The sequence below is a fragment of the Capricornis sumatraensis genome, chromosome 14, assembly GCF_032405125.1.
Source record: "Capricornis sumatraensis isolate serow.1 chromosome 14, serow.2, whole genome shotgun sequence".
NCBI lineage: Eukaryota > Metazoa > Chordata > Mammalia > Artiodactyla > Bovidae > Capricornis > Capricornis sumatraensis.
In genome coordinates, this window is record NC_091082.1 from 68,738,080 (window position 1) to 68,760,292 (window position 22,213).

Genomic DNA, 22,213 nt, shown 5'->3' on the forward strand with positions numbered 1-22,213 from the left:
CCGCAATTCATGGGGTCGCAAAGAGTCGGACACGACTGAGTGAACTTAATTGAGAAGAGGTGAACTCAAGCTCCTTCTACTCTGCCATCTTGTCCCTCCCAGATTCTTCATCTGTTTTGGATTGTGCCAGTTAACATATAGAGCAAGATTCCCTGCCCTACCTGACATCTTTTCGTTTTATTGAAGTTAATATTCTTCTTAAAAATTTGGTAAATTCTGGCAATGTGTCTACTTGTGTAGCTACTATTCAATAGAGACAGAAGACCTGTTCATAACCCCTGAAAGTTCCCTCCTGCCTCTCTGCAGTCAATCCTTTTACCCCACCCAAAGCCCTGGCAACCACTGACCTGATTTCTGTCTTTAGGTTTTGCCTTCTCCAGAAATTCAGAAATCATAGAGCATATAGTCTTTTGTGTCTGGCTTCTTTCACTGAGTGTGATGCTCTGGAGATTCATCCATGTTGCTGCATTGTATAAGTAGCGCTTTCCTTTTTATTGCTGTATTCCATTGTATAAATATATGTAGGCATGTGGGCTGTGTCCAGTTTTTGGCCATTACAAATAAAGATCCTATGAACCCTTGGATACATGTCTTTGTGTGGATCTTTTATGTTTTCACATCTTTTGGGTAAATAACAGGAGTGGGATTGCTGAGTCACATGGCAAATGACTATCTAAGTTCTATAAGAAACTACCAAACTTCCAAAGTTTGTATTCCCACCAATTGCTCTGTATCCTTGTCAGCACTTGTTACTATTACTAAAATTCTTTTTAGCCATTCTAGTCAGGTTTATAGTACCTATAGTATAGATACTATGTAGTATAGTCAGGGCTTCTTACTGTGGTTTTTAATTTTCATTTCCCTAAAATCTAATGAAGAACATCTTTTTATATGCTTTTTTGCCAATCACTTACCTTTGGTGATTTATCTCTTCAAATCTTCCATCCCTTTATTAATTGGAGTTTCTTTTTATAAATTTAGAATTATTCTTTTAAAATTTTTGGATATAAGTTTTTCCCCAAATGTTTCATAAATATATTTTCCCACTCTGTGACTTGTCTTCTATTAAGAGTATCTTTTGAAGAGTAAGAATCTTTAATTTTGAATGAAGTCCAATTTTTTCTTTTATGTTTTATGCTTTTTGTGTCCTATATAAGAAGTCTTTCTCTATCTCAAGATCACAAGATGTCCTTCCACATTTTCTTCTAGTCCTTTATATTTTAGCTCTTATGTATTGGTCTCTGATCCATTTCAAAGTAATTTTTGTGAAGGGTATGAGGAAACAGTTGAGGCTGGTTTTCACCCCAGCATGTATGGGTATGTCCAACTGTTATAGCACCGTTTGTTATATAGCCAATCCTTTCCTCCACTGACTTACCCTGATACTTCTGTCACAAATCACTTACCCATGTATAGGCTGGTCTACTGGAGAAGGAAATGGCAACCCACTTCAGTATTCCTGCCTAGAGAATCCTGTGGACAGAGGAGCCTGGTGGGCTGCTGTCCATAGGGTTGCACAGAGTTGGACACCACTGAAGTGACTTAGCATGCATGCATGCATTGGAGAAGGAAATGGCAACTCATTCCAGTATTCTTGCCTGGAGAATCCCAGGGACAGAGCCTGGTGGGCTGCAGTCTATGGGGTTGCACAGAGTCGGACACGACTGAAGCAGCTTAGCAGTAGCAGCAGCAGGCTGGTCTATTCCTAGGTTATTTATCATGTTTCATTGACCTATACACTTTATTTACACCAATATCATACTGCTTCAATTTCTATATTTTTATAGTAAAACTTGTAGTAAATAATAATATATTGTTCAAAGAAAACAAAGAAATTAAAAATATTTTGAACTAATGAAAATGAACACAACTTATCAAAGTATGAGGGATGTATCAAAAGCAGTGCTTAAAGGGAAATTTACAGCATTGAATGCAGATATTAGACAAGAAAGATATAAAACCAGTAATCTAAATTCCCACCTTAGCAAACTGGAAAAATCAAGAGCAAATTAAATCCAAAGAAAGCATAAGAAAGAAAAAAAAGAATTATACCAGAAGTCAGTGAAATTCAAAGCAAATCAATAGAGAAAATCAATACAATCAAATAATAGTTCTTTGAAAAAGACCAATAAAAGCAATATGCCTCTTGTTATTGCTCAGTCACTAAGTTGTGTCTGACCTTTTGCAGCCCCATGGACTGCAGCATGCTGGGCTTCCCTGTCCTTCATTATCTCCCAGAGTTTGCTCAGACTTTTCTCCATTGACTCAGTGATACTATCTAACCATCTCATCCTCTGCTGCCTGCTTCTCTTCTTGCCCTTAATCTTTCCCAGCATCAGGGTCTTTTCCAGTGAGTTGGCTCTTCACATCAAGTGGTCAAGGACTGAGCTTCAGCATCAGTCCTTCCGGTGAATATTCAGGGTTGATTTCCTTTGAGCGGTTTGATCTCCCGCTGTTTAAGGGACTCTTGAGTCTTCTCCAGCACCACAATTGGAAAGCATTGATTCTTCGGCATTCAGCCTTCCTTATGGTCCAACTTTCACATCCATACATTTCTATTGGAAAAACCAGAGCTTTGACCATACAGACCTTTGTTGGCAAAGTGATGTCTCTGCTTTTTAATATGCCATTTAGGTTTGTCATAGCTTTCTTTCAAGGAGCAAGTGTCTTTTAATTTCATGGCTGCAGTCACTATCCACAGTGATTTTGGAGCCTGAGAAAATAAAATCTGTAACTGTTTCCACTTTTCCCCATCTATTTGCCATGAAGTGATGGAACCGGATGCCATGATCTTAGTTTTTTTGAATGTTGAGCTTTTGTTTTTGAATGTTGAGTTTTAAGCCTACTTTTTCACTCTCCTCTTTCACCTTCATCGAGACGCTCTTTAGTTCCTCTTTGCTTTCTGCCATTGGGGTGGTGTCATCTGCATACCTGAGATATTGATATTTCTCCTGGCAATCTTGATTCCAGTCTGTGATTCATCCAGCCCAGAATTTGCATGATGTACTCTGCATATAAGTTAAATAAGCAGGATGACAATATACAGCCTTGAGATACTCCTTTTTCAATTTTGAACTAGTCTATTATTCCACGTAAGGTTCTAACTGTTGCTTCTTGTCCTGCATTCAGGTTTCTCAGGAGGCAGATCAGGTGGTCTGGTAGTCCCATCTCTTTAAGAATTTTCCATAGTTTGTTGTGATCTACATAGTCAAAGGCTTTAGCATAGTCAATGAAGCAGATTTTTTTTTTTTTAAATTTCCTTGCTTTTCCTATAATCCAATGGATGTTGGCTATTTGATCTCTGGTTCCTCTACCTTTTCTAAGTCTAGCTTGTATATCTCGAAGTTCTCGGTTCATATACTGTTGAAGCCTAGCTTGAAGGATTGAGCATTATTACCTTGCTAGCATGTGAAATAAGCACAACTGTACGGTAGTTTGAACATTCTCTGGCATTGTGCCTCTAGTCAAGTTAAATAAGAAAAAAGGACACAAATTATCAATATCAGAAATGAAAGAGGGAGCATCACTACAGGTCCAATAGACATAAAAAGGATAATAAAGGGATACTACAAACAATTCAATGCCTACAAATATGATCATCTTAGACGAATTCCTTGAAAGAGACAATTTGCCAAAGTTTACTAAAGAAAAAGTATACAATCTGAATAGGCCTGTTACCTATTAAAGAAATTTAATAAATGATTAATAACCTCTTATACTAAAAAGTACAAGGCTCATATGGGTTCACTGGTAAATTCTACTAAACATTTGAGGAAAAAATTATACCAGTTCTCTACAATCTGTTTCAGAAGGTAGAAGCAGAGAGAATACTTCCTAAACCATTCTATGAGGCCACAATTACTCTAATAACAAAACCTAGATAAAGACATTATAAAATGGGGAAGGGGAAACTACAGACTGGTATCGCTCGTGAAAATAAATGCAAAATCTGTTAACAATATGTTAACAGATTGAACTGAACAATGTATAAAAAGAATTATACACCATGACCAAGGGGAATTAATCGCAGGTGGGCAAGGCTAGTTCAACACTTGAAAATCAGTTAATGTCACCCATCATATCAACAGGCAAAAAATAAAAATCACATGATCATATCAATAGATGCAGAAAAATAACTTGTCAAAGTCCAACACTTATTTGTGATCTAAAAAAAAACAAAACAAAACTCAGTTAACTGGAAATAGAGGGGAACTTCTTCAACTTGAAGTTCCTGACTATTTCTTTGAACTTTTTTCTCCCTTTTCCCTCTATTTACCTCTGGGATACCAATTATCCTAATGGTGCTCCTCCTAAAAGAGTGAGATAGCTCTTGCAGAATTTCCTCATTTTTAAATGTTATTTCTCTTTTCTACTTAAAACATTTTTAGATTTCTATTTTTGAGCACGCTAATTCTCTATTCTATGTGATCTGCTCTGTTTCCAATGCTTTCTAATATATTCTTTATCTCATTTATTGAAATCTTCAGCTCCAAAACTTGTTTGGCTTTTTTTTTTTTTTTAAAGAGTTTAAGTCTCTTTGACAAAGTATTCCTTCTGTTCATTCATTTTATTTCTGAGCTCACTGAAGTGACTTTTCTGAATTTTTTTGTTGTTTGCTGAGTTTCTTCATGACCACTATTTTGAATCCTCTACCACCGGATCACTGAAAAAGCAAGAGAGTTCCAGAAAAACATCTATTTCTGCTTCATTGACTATGCCAAAGCCTTTGATTGTATGGATCACAATAAACTGTGGAAAATTCTGAAAGAGATGGGAATACCAGGCCACCTGACCTGCCTCTCGAGAAACCTGTATGCAGGTCAGGAAGCAACAGAACTGGACATGGAACAACAGACTGGTTCCAAATAGGAAAAGGAGTACGTCAAGGCTGTATATTGTCATCCTGCTTATTTAACTTATATGCAGAGTACATCATGAGAAATGCTGGGCTGGAGGAAGCACAAGCTGGAATCAAAATTGCTGGGAGAAATATCAATAACCTCAGGTATGCAGATGGCACCACCCTTATGGCAGAAAGTGAAGAGGAACTAAAAAGCCTCTTGATGAAAGTGAAAGAGGAGAGTGAAAAAGTTGGCTTAAAGCTCAGCATTCAGAAAACGAAGATCATGGCATCTGGTCCCATCTCTTCGTGGAAAATAGATGGGGAAACAGTGGCTGACTTTATGTTTCTGGGCTCCAAAAACTGCAGATGGCGATTGCAACCATGAAATTAAAAGACGCTTACTCCTTGGAAGGAAAGTTATGACCAACCTAGACAGCATATTAAAAAGCAGAGACATTACTTTGCCAACAAAGGTCTGTCTATTCAAGGCTATGGTTTTTCCAGTGGTCACATATGGATGTGAGAGTTGGACTGTGAAGAAAGCTGAGTGCCGAATAATTGATGCTTTTGAACTGTGGTGTTGGAGAAGACTCTTGAGAGTCCCTTGGACTGCAAGGAGATCCAACCAGTCCGTCCTAAGGGAGATCAGTCCTGGGTGTTCATTGGAAGGACTAATGTTGAAGCTGAAACTCCAATACTTGGGCCACCTGATGCGAAGAGCTGACTCATTTGAAAAGACCCTGATGCTGGAAAAGATTGAGGGCAGGAGGAGAAGGGGATGACAGAGAATAAGATGGTTGGATGACATCACCAACTCAATGGACATGGTTTTGGGTGGACTCCGGGAGTTGGTGATGGACAGGGAAGCCTGGCGTGCTGCGATTCTTGGTCGCAAAGAGTTGGACACGACTGAGCGACTGAACTGAACCAGTTAGACTGCAGTATTCCATGACTTTAATCTTGGTTTCTGGAGAACTGTCACTTTCTTTCTGTGATACAGTGTTACTCCAGCTCTTCATGGTGCTGGATGAGTTGCTTCTTCTGCCAGCAAATCTGAAGTATTCATAGCAACAGGTTAGAAGTTATGAGGCTTTCTGTTTTCCAATAGGTGGCACTATAGTGTAAGTTTTTGGTTTCTTTCACCTGAGCTGCCTCTTGTTAAATCTGAGTTAGCACTTTCTACCTTCTACAACCTCTTAGCTGTGGACCCCTGCCCGTGTTATTAGTTCTTGTGTCTCTGGGATCACTGGTGCCTTGCTTCTACCACTGTTACTGGGATCACCACCTGGTGCACCAGGATGGTGGGCTCTTCCCTTGTGTCCGGGATTCCTTAAGCCACAGGCTTAGCCACTGGAGTGGGAGAGTTAGGGAAAGTGGGATGCAGGGGTTGTGAGGGCACCTCTCTGTGTCCAATATCATAAGGTTAGTGGGCTCTGCCACTGCAGGTGGGGGGCAGTTGGCTGTGGACGCATCAACAGCTGGAGGGATGGGGGTCCTAGGCCCGACTCCTGCTGTTGTCCAGTTGCCTGTGGCTACACGTGCGCTGGAGTCATTGTGCACTTCTTCCCCTGCTGCCCCCGGATTCTCTGGAGCTGCGAGCTCAGCTGCCGTGGTGGGAAGGCCAGGACTGCAAGTACCACCTCTGCTATTTCCTCGGTTCTGCCTCCCATATTCCACTTCGCTGACCTTTAGATGTACAGATATTTGGAATTCTCTGGCATCCTGGTGTGTTGAGCAGGGGCACCTTTGTTGAATTATGAATGTTTTACTGGTTATAGATTGAAAGGGAGAGAGAAAGGTAGCCTTCCACTCCACCATGTTGCTGACATCACTCCTCAGGAACTTCAACTAAATAAAGAACATCTACAAAAAACCTATAGCTAAAATCATACTTACTGTTGAGAAACTAAAAGCTTTCATACTAAGACTGGGTATAAGGCAAGGATATTCCCTCTCACCACTCCTTTTGAACACTGTACTGAAAAGTTCTAAGTAATGCAATAAGACATGAAAAGGAAATAAAAGGTATACAGATTAGGGAGAAAGAAATAAAAATATCTTTGTTTGCAGATGATATTATCTTAGTAAATCCAAAAGAACTGACCAAAAAAACCTCCTGGGACAAATAAGCAATTATAACAATGTTGCAGGATATAACACTAATGTACAAAAGTCAATTGCTTTTCTATACACCAGCAATGGACAAGTGCAATTTGAAATTAAAAACATAATACCATTTACATTAGTATCCCCCAAATGCAATACTTGAGTATAATTCTAACATGATATGTATAAGATTTCTATGAGCAAAATTATAAATCTCTAAACAAAATCAACAAAATAAATAATTGGAGAGATATTCCATGTTCATGTATAGGAAGATTCAATATTAAGATGTCAGTTCTTCCCAACCAAAATCCCAGCAAGTCAGGCTGTGGATATGAACAAACTGTACAGTTTATATGGAGCAGCAAGAGACCCAGAGGAGCCAACACAGTATTGAAGTAGAAGAAGAAAGCTGGAAGACAGACACCATCTCACTTTAAGACTTATGATAAAGCTATAATAGTTAAGGCAGTTTGGTATTGGCAAAAAAAAAAAAAAGAAAAACAGGTCAATGGAACAGAACAGAGGGCCCAGAAACAGACCAACAAAAATATTCGCTATAAGGATCATGGAGTAATTCTCTCTAGGAGGGCAGTAAAGGGTGTTGGAACCCTTCCTTTGCCTTAAGGCACTGTCTAAAACTTCCAGTACAATGCTGAATCAAAGTGGAGAGAGTAGACACCTTTGCTTTGTTCCCACTCAGAAGGAATTCTGAGTAAAAGCCATTCAGCATTTTACCATTAACGCTGATATCAGCTAATGATTGCTTCAGGTTGAAGAAGTTCCCTTCTATTCCTATTTTGCTCCCTTTTTTTCCTCCCCAAATCATGAAGGAGGTTCACTTTTTCAGTGACTTCTTCTACACACATTGAGATGCTCATGTTTTAGTTTTGGTTTTGATTTGTCTGATGGGGTGAAATGCAATGATTTTCAGCGTCTGAACCAACCTTATATTCCTGGGATAAACACATTTGGTTATAACTGATCCTTTCTGTATGTTGCTGTGTTCAATTTGCTAACACTTTAATAAAAGATTTTTGCATCCTACTCGTGAGACATATCATAGTTTTCCTTTCCTGTAGGGTCTTTTTCTGGTTTCGGTATTAGGGTAATGTTGGCCTCATAGAATTCACTGGGCAGGGTTCCCTCCCCATTTTCTGGAAGAGTTTGTGTGTAGAATTGTTATTATTTCTTCCTTAAATATTTAGTAGAATTCACAGTGAAGCAATCAGGGCCTGGGGATTTTGCTGTGGTAAAGTTTTCAGTGGCAGATTCAATCTCTTCAATAGATACAGAGCTATCTAGGTTCTCAGTTTCTTTTTGAGAGAATTTTGTTTGTGTCTTTTGGAAATTTGTCCATTTACTCTTAAGTTATCTAATTTATTGGTAAAAATTGCAAATAGTGTTCCTTTATTTGCTTCATAATATCTGCAGGATCTGTGTTGACGACTCTCTTTCATTTCTGAAATTGGTAATTTGTTTTTCCTTTTCTAAACTGGTCCGGCTAGAGGTCAATCAGTATTATTGACCTTTTCAAAGGTTTTCAATGGTTTCATTGATTTTTCTATTTCAGTGATTTCTGCTTTGATCTTTATTTTATTACTATATGTACTTTGGGCTTAATTTGCTTTTTTTAAAAAAAAAATTTTAAGGTGGAATCTTAGATCACTCATTTGAAACCTTTCTTTTTCTTAAATAAATGCATTCAATTTCCCTCTAAGCACTGCTTTAGCTGCATCTCACAACTTTTGATAGGGTGTTTTTATTTCATTCAGTTAAAAATATTTTCTTAATTCTCTTGGAATTTCCTCTTTGACCTATGAATTATTTACAAGTGTGTTTAAGTTTCTCACAATTAGGGATTTTCCAGATATGTGTCTGTTGATTTCTAATTTAATTCCATGGTGGTCACAGAGCAAACTTTGTATGAATGATTTCTTTTATATTTTTTAAAGGTTTGTTTTATGGCCTAGAGTATGGTCTATCTTAGTAAATATTCCATATTTATATTAAAAAATGTATATTAGGTGTTAACATTCTATAGATGTCAATTAGGTCAAGTTGGTTGATACTATGGTTCAGGTCTTTCATATCCTTGGCTGAATTTTTATTTACTTGTTCTATCAATCACTCATTTATTGCATGACAATGGTGGTTTTTCCCTTGCTTTTTTTATGCTTCACAATTTTTGAATGCAGAAATTGTATGCAGGAGGACAGTGGAGGCTGAAGTAAATAATATTTACAACCAGAAATGGGCATACTTTTTCTTTCGTCATGCCATTAGTATGAGTGTTGAGTCAGCCATTGAACTGGGTTTGATTTTGCTGTTGCTATGGATAACTTTAGTGCATCAAAGGCTTTAAATTCCTCCAGCTGTGGGCTGTTGCTACCTTATGCTTAGTTGTAAAGAGTTGGGTGCCAGAAGGTATTTTCAGTATTTTCACTCCACCCTCAGCTTTCAGTAGTCTGAAATATCTAGTCAGCTGCATATCTACCATCTGTATTCTTCCTCCTTCCCTATCAATAAGACTGCTACTGCTTATTTCTCAGAGTGAGGCTCATGGTGAGAGTGGGACAAAGCTCTTCATGCTTTTGGGTTACTCTGAGGTGGAAATTTCTCAACATTCCTGCATCCTCCCAGCTCCCCCAAATGTCAGCCAAACCCTGCCTTGTGTGAGAGGAAATATGTCCTGAGTGGGAACTTCCTGTCCTGCCCTCAAGGGGCAAGAGACCTCTCCTTTGTGTCAGTGCAGGGTCTTGAGCTCAGGGGTTCCTGTCCTTCCCAGGGGCAGACAGGCTTAACTTGCACTCCTCCTCCAAAGGCAGTGGATATCTCCCTAGCCCCAGGCGAGGAGGAGAGAACAGAAAAGCTTTCTGCTCGTCCCCCAGTGGCTTAAGGGTTTTTCTTCGTATGAAATAATAGGGAAGTGGCAGTCTTTCATTCCTGTGTACCACTGAGGAGGGAGCTCTCTGTTCTCAATTTGTCTAACAGCACCCAGTTAATGAAAGAGTACATGAGTGAAACATGTTCTTGGGTCTGATGCTAAAATGTCATACCAGCTCATTTTTAGAATTTAAATTTAGCTGTTTTCTTCTTATCCGCATTTATGGTGGCTGCCTCTTCCTCAGTTGTTCTATCAAAAGCAAAACAGTTGGTGTGTCTTACAGGGGCTTGTCATTCTTTGGAATCTGGCTTACTTTGCTGACATGCAACTTCTGCTATCTGATGGCTTTTTTAAAAAGTACAGCTTTGCAGATTATTTAGCATTTTCTTTTTGTTAGTGTGGAAACAATATTCTGTTGCTATTTTCTCTATCGTAAGTGGAAGCAGAACTTTCTGGGAGTTTGGTTTTAAATTACTTACTAGGAACATTTCTTCCTTTGCACTTTGTTGGTACTCAGATAAAGATAAAGAAATCTGCATGGCTCCCTTGATTGTCTTCTCTCCCCTGGTGGGTGCTTCTAGCACAGGGCTCCTTGGTTATAAGCCGTGAAGTGGGCACAGAGCCAATAGCTGAAACAAGGCTGTGATAAGTCTGGGAGAGCTTTGGTGATTCTTGGTATTATCCATCCTGAAAACTTAGGTACCAAACTCTAATCCATAATGGCACAGACTCGGGGGAGGTTCCAAGGGAACAGAAATGGAAGATAGAAATTTTTCTAAGCTAAAGTCAGACCACTTGGGAACCCTATCTCTCTGCCTTTAGTGGGAATTCTTCGATGACTACTAGAATTACAAATGTTAAATTAATATTTGAATAAATGAATAGAGAGTAGGAGAAAAAGGTGTGTGTGTGTGTACTACGTCATGTCCAACTTTGCAACCCTATGGATTGTAGCCTGCCAGGCTCTTCTGTCCATGGCATTTTCCAGGCAAGGATACTAGAGCAGGATGCCATTTCCTGACCCAGCTACTGAACCATTGGCAGGCGGATTTTTTTACCACTGTGCAACCTGGGAGGCGCAGGAGAAAAAGGTACAGAAAGGCCAACCTGCCTATTCTAATCCTGGGACAGGTGTTAATGGGTTGAGATCATCTTTGGGGATATGCCTCAGACAGGGAGGAAGGCAGAGACAGAATATCTTTATCAATAAATTGTTCAGGATTATAATATTCCTTTGAAGGTTTAAAAGTATCTCCCCAAGTGAACATTTTCAAATTTTACATTTTTGAAAGGTTTTACCATGAAACACTGAATATACCAAGTTAGGTTCCAATGGAAGACAGTCTCTTAGAAAATAAAACAAAGTTAAAGACACATTGCCTAATATCAGGGAGCTGTGAAAGAGGATATTTATCCTGCACAGAACTAGCTACATGACATTTATATTTTAAGGAATAATCATTTAACCTTTTTGCTGCAGCTATCACTCTCAACTCATTGTGAGAAATACTTGGTTAGGTTTTAAAATTGGAACTTTTAAAGCAGTATCAGAGGAATAAATTTCCTAGTGTATAAATCTGTAATACAGGGTAATAACTACCACGGTCTGTCAGATCACACTTGAGCTCAAATCTAACCCAACACTTGAGACTGCTAAGCATAAAGATCAAGGCTCAGTAGATGTGGACTATGGCTGAAGACACTAAGCTGGCTATGTCAGGCAAAGGGGCATTAATTTCATACAACCTGTATGACGATGTTACTTTTCCAGCAGTATGACACAAGTTATAAATACCAACCCAGAAATGGAGCTTAAAACTGTTTTACATACAGAGAACTACAGCTAACTACCTGAGAAAAGGCTTAACTGGTCTGTATAACAATCCTCTAACCCAACATATATAAATGAAATTTTAGCTCAACTGTACCTATGAAGTGAGATTTAAATTTGGAATTTAAGGGTTACAAAACAGTAACTTCAGAGTAAGGGATATGTTACCCACAAGGAAAGGAGTTTTGTTAACAAATTCCTGGGGTTTATGCAAAGACTGGTACAAAAGCATAAGCGGTCAGGAAGTTGCAGTAGGAAGAAAAAAATAAAGGACAAAAGGAGAAAGATTGATTTAAAGGACGAGAAGAAAACACACAAGTGAATCTTACCCTGGAATGAGGAAGGCACTTGTAGTACCTCTTGGATAGGCATCAATAATGTTTACATTTAGCACACAACCCCCTGCATGTAGAGGTGCCCAACAGTATTTGAAATTATATGCTCTGTGCTCCCAGTTAGATGGTGAGCTACTTGATTATATACTTTTCTATATTCTCCTCTTCATCTAACACAGTATTGGAGATTAGTATTTGCTCAAAATTCATTAGTTAATTGACTTCTCTGCCTTTGGCATCTTCAGTGAAGCACAATTCACAAGGCCGAGTCGTCTTTCAGAAACATGTGAGCTGCTCACCCTCTCAAAATGGACAAAGACAAAGAAGATGAGAGCGAGATGAGAAGGAAGGGGTGCTAACGTTTTACCAAATTAATGAGGGGATACTAGTGCCTACAATGTGCTGCAAAATACAAAACCAGTCGTAAGCTCATCTCGGAAAGGCCTGAGCCAGCCTATGGGGATTAGAATAGTTGCTGGATTTATGGTGCCCTGGGAACCTCTATTTGTCAAGTGCCATGGAGGCAGCCCTGACACTGGCACAGGTGAAGATGAATTTTCATTCAGAGCAGTGAGCCTTCTGACTCCATTAATCCTCAGGGTTTTGATGATGAATTTCTTTCTTTTTTTTTATTTTATTTATTTTCACTCTAATGCCTCCTCCCACTGCCCTGTAACAGCGTGCAAGGAACAGAACAGATGGTGCTTTACGTGGAAGATCGAGGGCTCATGAGGATACAAAGCCTGCCCACTCTGAAATCACATGACTGCACGTGCAAGGAAAAGCCTTGATTTCCCCTGGGAGACACAGATGCAATGATGTTAGTATTCCCAGTGGAGGGGGAGGAGGAGAGGACTAACAGGCCATTTACAAGGAAGCCCACACTTACACTAATACACTCTTCAGCAAAGACCATGTTTAATCACAAAATAACAGGAGGACTGATACCTGAAAGTTCAAAAACACCAAAATAAAACAGAGGCAAATGAAGGTTTAGTATGCCACTATGCAAAATGCATTTTGAGCAAACCAGTAAGGACATACAGTAGCAGAACACTGGCCTCTAGTTAACCTGCCATTGGCTCTGACCCAGTTTTAATCGGAAGAAGGCAGGATTTACAACCTGCTTAAGGATGGAGTTTGACAACTGCTATAATCAGAAGAGCTGTCAACACAAGGACAGCTGTCAAGCCAAACTGTAATTCATAAAAAATAATAGCTAAGCCCCCAAGACATCCCCAACATTGTGTGCAATCACTGGATTTAACCATACTTTTGAGTGTTATGAAAGTTCTAAGAACAGGTTAAGGGTCGTAAAATAAAATCAACAAATAGCTATTGAATGTCTATTAAATAAAAAATTCAATAATATTAAGTGACTAAATGGATAAAATATGCCCAGCAGATTCCCTGGCATATAGTAGGTGCTTAATAAATTGTAAGTATCAACATTATTATTACAAGCAACTCTGTTTTGACAGTCTTAAAATTGGGCAAAAGTCTAGTGACCTAGTAAGAAAATCTAAATTAAAAATTAAATTGCACCTTTAAAGTATTAATTTCATGAAATATTTCTGAGTTGTCAGAATATTTTAGTTTTATATATTTGTAATGCCAAAACCTCTAATACTATTTGAGTGTTTAATTATCTTGATTATAACATATATGGTATTAGTCTTGTTATTTCTACAATAATATGAGAGAAAGGGATCATTTGACTAGATTAATCTTGGGCAGGATTCCTAATTCAAGGATAAATAATTTTTATGATTATCTAGTGACTCTTAATGAACAGAAATAGGAATATAAAGGCATATAAATGAACATATATATGTGTGTTTATTCACAAGTAGAGTCTTGAAAAACAGCCTGACCCACTGATCAGGGTGACCAATGATAAAGATTTTCATTTATTTCTATAAAAGATTATCTTCCAAAAAATTATGTGTGCTTTAACAGGATACTAGGACTGTAATTATTTATGGAGTTATGAAAAGACTGGAAGTAGAATTAGAAGACCTGGACAGGTATTTTGGCTTTGCCACCTACAACATGTTACCCTGTCAAGGTCACTTCACCTCTCTGGACTTCAGGTTTTTATCTGTAAATATAGGAAAACAGGGCCTAGCTAAGGCATCTGTTGGAAACATTAAGAGATTATATGTATGAAAACAGTAACACCACCATCTTATCTATGAAGGTCTGAATTTGTGTGTGTGTGTGTGTGTAAATTTTATTTGAGTATAAAATACATACAAAAGAGTACCAAAATAAAAAACTTTCTTATGATGAATTTATCCATGTAACTAACTGGCACACAGATCAAGAATCAGATCATTATTAGAATCTCAGAAGCACTCTCACCTTGTTCAACCCTTTCAAATGCTACCTACCCAGTTCCCCAAGGTGACCAATAGCCTGTGTGCTAATGATGGAGATGAGTTCTTCCTATTTTTGGTCTTCATATAAATGGAAGCATACAGTACATACTTCTTTTGTGTCTGGCATCCTGCACTCAGTATTTTTATGAGGTTCATCATTTTACACTCAGTGTTTCTTTTGCAATTCCATTTCGTTATCTTTCTGCAGTGCCTTTTAGAACTACCTTTCAGTTCACCACAGTTTTGTTTTTTTTTTTAATTTGTGCAAATTCTGCACTTTAACCTATTCATATCGTAAGATTTCTATAACTTTTCATTTATTGAAATTCTACTTCATTCTCTTTGAAATTCCCTTGTTCTTTTTTGGAGTGTCTTGTTCTTGTGTTTGTGAATCCTTGATTTTACACAAATTTTTTTTTCTGATAATTTCTATCCAGTTTTACTTAAATTCCTTAAAGTCTAATCCTGTGGTTTACTGTGTCTGCTGACATTCACTCAAGTGTATTGTGTAAGTTTGAACTGCGAGCTCATTTTTAGCAGAACTTCTTTCTGTAGGAATTTTGTGCTGTATTAGTTAAGGGAGAGAAGTTTAGCATTTGCTTCTGCCAGGCCCTTTAGGGGTAACCAGCTGAGTGCTAAAACTTACTATGTTAATTTCTCAACATGAGAATTTCTGAGACAATATAAATTTAAACCCCAAACTTGCTTGAGATGGGGCTTTTTTTTTCACCCACATTCTGGTCTATGGCAGATAACCTTGTTGTCCTTCCTTACACTAGCAGGTCAATTTTTTCTAAGATAATTTTTTTTTTCCTACTGGGGATGCAGTCCTTAGAGGGTCTTGGTTTATGTGCAGGGTCTCAGTTCCAACTTCCCATTCCTCATGAAGCATCATTTCCAGGGTTTGCTGGCACTGAAATCCAAGCCCCCAGATTAGATACAGTGCTGACTCACACACTAACACTATGGTTACCAGGTCCTTATTTATTTAGGGTGGGAGGTGAAGGACACCCAATGTCCGGCGACATCTGTTAGCTTAAAAAACATGTTTGGTATATTTATCCAGCAAATAGTTGATGTTCATTAAATACCTGAATGCTGCTGCTGCTGCTAAGTCGCTTCAGTCGTATCTGACTTTGTGCGACCCCATAGACGGCAGCCCATGAGGCTCCCCCGTCCCTGGGATTCTCCAGGCAAGAACACTGGAGTGGGTTGCCATTTCCTTCTCCAATGCATGAAAGTGAAAAATGAAAGTGAAGACGCTCAGTTGTGTCCGACTCTTAGCGACCCCAGCAGCCTACCAGGCTCCTCCGTCCATGGGATTTTCCAGGCAAGAGCACCGGAGTGCATTGCCATTGCCTTCTCCAATATCTGAATGAATCAATTACAATTAAGAAGTTAAGTGGTATTTACAATACTAATAGAGCCTATATAATATTTAGATTTTAAATCATTTAAATTTAATTTTCAAATAGGTAATATATGTACATGGTTCCAAATACAGAAGTCATTAAAGGGTTTATAGGAAAAAACTTTTATTCTGTGCTTGTATTCAAGCTCCACACTTCCTCCCTTAGGCAATCAACGTTCACTTTTGTGTATCTTTCATTTACTAGCAAATATGTACAGATATATTCATGGCAGCAGAGTATATATATACTGTTCTTCACTTTACTCCTTTCACTTAACAATGTATCTTAGAGAATTTTTTCGCATCAGAACGAAAAGAAAATATAGCTTATTTTGAAGCCAGTCAGAAAGACCTTCGAATAATGTCTACCCTGTTACTATTCAGAAATGAAGTTTACACATATCAAATTAAATGGACACATTCCCACGTCGGTAAAGGCATTTACCCCTAATGGTTAACTACGGATGACAGAATGACTCATCTACATTCTCAAGGGCATATTTAGTCTGGTGTAACTGTTTCTACAGTTTCTGGATGGAGAAATGAAAGGAAAACACAACACGTGCCACAGAGAAGGTACTAAAAAATGTCTACTGAATGAAAGAAGGATTGAAGGGATGGAAATAAGAACTAATAATTTGCTTTCTTTTTAGACATGCCACACATTTCCTAAATTGTGTATGTATTAAGGGTACTTCTTTTTTTTTTAAGATTTTTGCTAATTATTTTAAATTAGACTACAACTGTTTTACAATATTGTGTTGGTTTCTGCCCTATTTCAACATGAATCAGCTATAGGTATATGTATGTCCCCTCCCTCCTGAGCCTCCCTCCTACCCCATCCCACCCCTCTAGGTAGTCACAGACCATCGGATTTGAGCTCCCTGCATCTGATTCAATCTCTCACTTTAACTTTTTGATCCAATGAAACTTGTTTAAGAAGAGAGAAAGTAAAACATATTTTCCACATATGAGGAGTTTAGAAGGACTAGGATATTGTTCCAAGGACAGTTTTGTTTCCAGCTGAGGATTAACAGAGCATTTAATGGGACTTCCCTGTAGCTCAGATGGTAAAGAATCTGCCTGCAATGCAGAAGAGCTGGGTTCAATCCCTGGGTCAGGAAGATCCTCTGGAGAAGGGAATGGCAATCCATTCCAGTATTCTTGCCTGGAGAATCCCATGGACAGAGGAGCCTGGCAGGGTACAGTCCATTGGGTTGCAAAGAGTCAGACACGATTGAGAGACTAACACTAACACTGTGAGCATTTAACAATACGATCAATCTCTGATAAAATTAACACAGTATCTTTTTCTTCTTAGATGAAGTGTTTCCTTCCTTCTGCTCCTAATAAGCAGATCTTGCTTTCTAAGCAGTTCTGTTTTGCTTCACTAGGAAGCTGAGTGGTCCCTTCACACCTGCACTTTGAGTTGTGAGTCACCATGGTCCCCAGGCCCTAACGCAGCCCTTGAATGACTCACTGAAAGCTGATGAGCCTCAAGCATGTTCATAACAGTTCCAATGAAGTCCCACGAATCCACTTACACTGCTTATGCAATACACTTTTTAAAGAACTTAATTTTAGTGTGTGGAACTTCCTCCTTTTCAAAGGAGGTTGCATTGGCAGAGTTGTCTTTTTAAGCAGAGCGGTACACTCTGGACCTCATGGCACATATTTTGAAACAAAAGTCAGTTTGCTTCTTGAAGTCCGACGTCAGGAATAAGGCGCAGCCCCGAATTTTTTGGTGAAGACCTCACAATCACTGTTGGAGTGCTTGATTTAATGCCTGGTTCAAACAGGTAAGAAGGAAGCTGAGAAAAGTTTTTTCCGAGACTGAAAATCAGAGTTCAGCGTAGCCAGTGTTTGGTGATGTTAGAGGAGATATATGACAGACTTATATGAACATGTTTGCAGAGTGAGAGATGTGAGCACTGTGGAAAGTGGGAGGGGAAGGCATTTGTTTTTCTCTCCTTTCCTGGTAAATTTAGAGATAATGGGTTTGAATTTCTGGCTCTGTTAGGTAAGTTTACTAACTTCTTTGAGTTTTGATTTCCTCAATTATAAATTGCAGAAAACAATAACTACTTCAGAGGGCTGTTTATAGAAAGGAGCCTTGAGATTTCTTGTATACTGTGATGGGGCACACCTTCCAAAGGTATTTGGTAACAAAATGTACATGTATGCATATATGTGTGTGTGTGTATATATATATATGCAACCTATCTATTTTAAGTACAGAAACAAAAGAATATACAGGCTAATAAAATAGGTTTTTGGCTATTATAAGTAATGCTGCAGTACATGTTCTTAATTATGTTTCATTATACACATGTTGGGGAGTATTTCCAGGGAATATACTAGAAGTGAAATTGTCAGGTTGTAGGTTATGTGTACCCATACCTTCAACTTCACTAGATTTTTGCTAAATTCACCTCCAAAGTGATGCAATGGTTGGACATTCCCAATAGCAGTATATGAGAGTTTTTGTTCCTCCACATCCCAGTTCTATTCTTTGCACATGTTGCATGCATGCTATGTGTATGCTAAGTCGCTTCAGTCGTGTCCAACTCTTTGCGACCCCTTGGACTGTAGCCCATCAGGCTCCTCTGTCCATGGGATTCTCCAGGCAAGAATACTGGAGTGGGTTGCCATGCCCTCCTCCAGGGATGTCCTTCCTGACCCAGGGATCGAACCTGCATCTCCTGTGGCTCCTGCATTGCAGGTGGGTTCTTTACTGCTGAGCCACCGGGGAAGCCCTGGTGCACATATTTACATGTTGCCAATCTGTGTGAAGTTATATCTGAATGTTTTAATCTGCATCCCCTAATTATTGTTGGGAGACATTTCTCCAAGGGATTCTCATGTTTCTGTACACCATGTGACCAGAGGTAAAGATAGCTTTTGTGCTAGACTGTCTTTCAAAAGATGTTAATATTGTGGAATGACCTTTGTCAACGGAGGTACTGCTTCCTTCTAGAATAGAAGGCAGGTTTGTTTATTGTCCAGTATGATAAAGACATGTGTTCTCCAGGGCAAAGTTTGGGCAGGTCTGCTGGCAGCTTATTATAAAAGGCTGGAGTTCCCTAAGCTTAGGATTTCTAAGCCATGACACTGTGTCTAAGATCCGCTGGGGCTGCTCTTTGTAGCTCCCATGGGACTCAAGGGGAAATGACACAAACATGAAGCTCATGCTGCTTGCTGTGCTGTGAACAGTAGTCTTTTGTCTCTGATCCATGAGTTTTGTGTCTTTTGCCAGCATCCATAAAACTGCATCAGGCTAACTGGTAGGAGTTCAAGTAGTGTATGATCTCAGACTATTCATAGTTCTTGGAAGTTATTGGTGAGGGCGAGCATCTTGTTTATTGCTTATCTGGCTCTTTTTCATTTGTGAGCTATCTGTTTTGGGGGTCTATTTTTTCCATTTGATTGTTTCTTATTGATGTTCTTGATATATACTAGTTTAAATATTGATGGCTGTCTTTTATTCAACTGTGTGTGTGTATGCATGTGCACGCTCAGTCACTTCAGTCGCATCTAACTCTTTGCGACCCTATGGACTGCAGCCCACCAGGCTTCTCTGTCCATAAGATTTTCCAGGCAAGAATACTGGAGTGGATTCCCATGCCCTCCTCTAGAGGATCTTCCTGACCCAGGGATCAAACCCACATTTCCTGCATTGCAGGAGGATTCTTTACCCACTGACCCACCTGGGAAGCCCTTATTCAACCATGTTCATATCCAAATACAATAAAAGTAGCAATATTTTTTCTAGTACTTCACAGTTTCCAAAGTACTTTATTATCTCTTACCTCTTACCAGGAGCTCCTTAAGAGCCATATTACTTCCATTTTACAGATTATCCTCTATTTTACAGATTAGCCTCGTTAAGTAATTTTCACTTAAATAATCAGTTAATAGAAGAAATAAATTTAAAAAATCAAATCTATTTTTCTTCACATCAAGAAAGTATTTCTTACAGGAGAGATTCTAGCTCCTAAGTAACAATGGTTAGAATCTTAGTTGTCATTGATAATAACAGGAATGAAATAATGAAGTTTCAAAAGGGGATTGGAGGAACCTTCATTTCTGTTGACTGTGTAGAAATGCTCAATTCATTATGAGTGTGTCCATAAGAATTTTAACATATGATCAACTTTAGGGGTTACTAATCTATTTTTTAAACATAAAGTTATTGTAGCTTTGCTGCTGCTAAGTCGCTTCAGTCGTGTCCGATTCTGTGCGACCCCATAGACGGCAGCCCACCAGGCTCTACCTAGTGGCTGGCATTTTTCCAAGCGCTATGTAGTGTTGGACAAAGCTGAGATAAGCAAATAAAGTCAAATATAATTAGTAATAATTTAAAAACATCTTACCATAATGTAGAGCTGTTTGACCTTCATTGTCCTACGAAAGAAACAAAGAATCTAAGTTATTGCAAAAGTATGAAAATATATAAGCTATAGCAAATATCTGATATACCAAAGTCCCATAGGTTTATCAGCTACAGGAAAAGAAGCCAGTTCTTTGACCCTCATAGTAACCTCTGACCAAACTGTCCATCTTGGAGAAAAGGAGAAGGTTGAATGGTAACTTGTGCACTGCAGCAGCCACAGAGTGACAGGATGACTAGATCTGCAGATATTAAACCAAAGGGAATCCTTTAAAATGTGACAGTTTGATTACCCAATTAGTGACAGAAAAATGGCCATTTATCATGGCCAGTATTATAATGTTTTTTTTTAAGTACATTCCCAAAATCTATCTAAGAAATCTATGATTTACAGTAAGAATTAGTAGCTTTGTAACCCATTTTCAAAGATGCAGATTCCAGGCTTATAACACAGTTTCCTAATCATAGCAAATATTATACAGAAATGTGATTTCAAGGCACACAAAGTCTCTACAAGTCGTTAAGTCAAAAATTCCTACATATACTCAGGAAAATCCAACTGTTAAATTATTTCTTTAAAATCAAAATATTTTAACTATATAAACTAATTATCGATGAGTACTTTTTCATGATGCTATTTTTTTTAACTCAATTTTTATTTTACATTGGAGTAGCTGATTTACAATGTTAGTTTCAGCTGTATAGCAAAGTGACTCAGTTATACATATATCTATTTTTCAGGTTCTTTTCCCACAGGTTATTATAGAACATTGAGCAGTTCTCTGTACATACAATAGGTCCTTGCTGGTTATCTGTTTTATATATAGTAGGATGTATATGTTAATCCCCAAACTCCTAATTGATCCCTCCTCCAATCTCTCCTCTTTGGTAACCATTAAGTTTGTTTTCAAAGTCTGAGTCTGTTCTGTTTTATAAGTAAATTCATTTGTATAAGTTTTCTAGATTCTACATATAAGTGATATCATATGATTTTTGTCTCTGTGTGACTTCATTTAGTATGATAATGTCTAGGCTCATCCATGCTGCTGCATTGGCATTATTTCATTCTTTTTTATGTCTCAGCAATATTCCACTGTACATATATACCACATCTTCTTTATCCATTCCTCTGTCAATAGACATTTAATTTGCTTCCATGTCTTAGCTATTGTGAGTAGTGCTGCAATGAACATTGGGGTGCATGTATCTTTTTGAATTGTGGTTTTCTCTGGATATATAGTCAGGAGTGGAATTGCTAGATCATATGGTCGCTCCCTTTTTAGTACTGAAAGGAACCTCCATGCTTTTCTCTATATTGTGTGCTCAGTTGTGTCTGACTTAGGGGCACCATGGTTGTAGCCTGCCAGGCTCCTCTGTCCACCACTTCCTACTCCAAGGGATCTTCTTGACCCAGGGATTGAACCCATGTCTCTTGTGTTTCCTGCACTGGCAGGCAGACTCTTTCCCACCAGGGCCACCTAGGAAGCTCCGTTCTCCAAATAGTTGTATCAACTTACATTCTCACCAACAGTGTAGGAATGTTCTCTTTTCCTATGCATCCTCCCCAGGATTTATTATTTGTAGATTTTTTGATGATGGCCATTCTGACTGGTGGGCCTCCCAGGTGGCTCAGTGGTAAAGAATTAGCCTGCCAATTCAGGAGACGCAGGAGACACAGGTTCAATCCCTGGTCAGGAAGATCCCTTGGAGGAGGAAAAGGCAACTCGCTCCAGTATTCCTGCCTGGAGAATCCTATGAATAGACGAGCCTGGTGGGTTACAATCCATAGAGTCACAGAGTTGGACATAACTGAGCACATGCATATTCTGACCTGTATGAGGTGATACCGCTTTAGTTTTGATTTTCTCTAATAATTAGCAATGTTCAGTATTTCTTCATGTGTTTTTGGCCATCCATATGTCTTTCTTAGAGAAATGTCTATTTAGATCATTTGCTCATTTTTTGATTGGTTGTTTTTGGTTTTGTTTTTGATACTGAGTTGCATGAACTGCTTGTATATTTTGGAGAT

At 38.6% G+C, this 22,213-nt stretch overlaps 1 protein-coding gene across 2 annotated transcripts in view; it reads right to left on the bottom strand.

The window, feature by feature from the left end:
• ACBD6 (acyl-CoA binding domain containing 6) overlaps positions 1 to 22,213 on the bottom strand; it is a 201,041-nt gene that overhangs the window by 12,027 nt on the left and 166,801 nt on the right. Inside the window, exons 7-8 of one of the 2 annotated variants that reach the window (XM_068986421.1) lie at positions 20,168 to 20,198; positions 12,892 to 12,950 (exon numbers count right to left, since the gene is read on the bottom strand). In XM_068986421.1, coding sequence (XP_068842522.1) covers positions 12,925 to 12,950; positions 20,168 to 20,198 — 57 coding nt within the window. In that variant the 3' untranslated portion in view covers positions 12,892 to 12,924. The remainder of the gene's footprint in view (positions 1 to 12,891; positions 12,951 to 20,167; positions 20,199 to 22,213) is intronic. The other variant, XM_068986419.1, reaches the window with a different exon arrangement.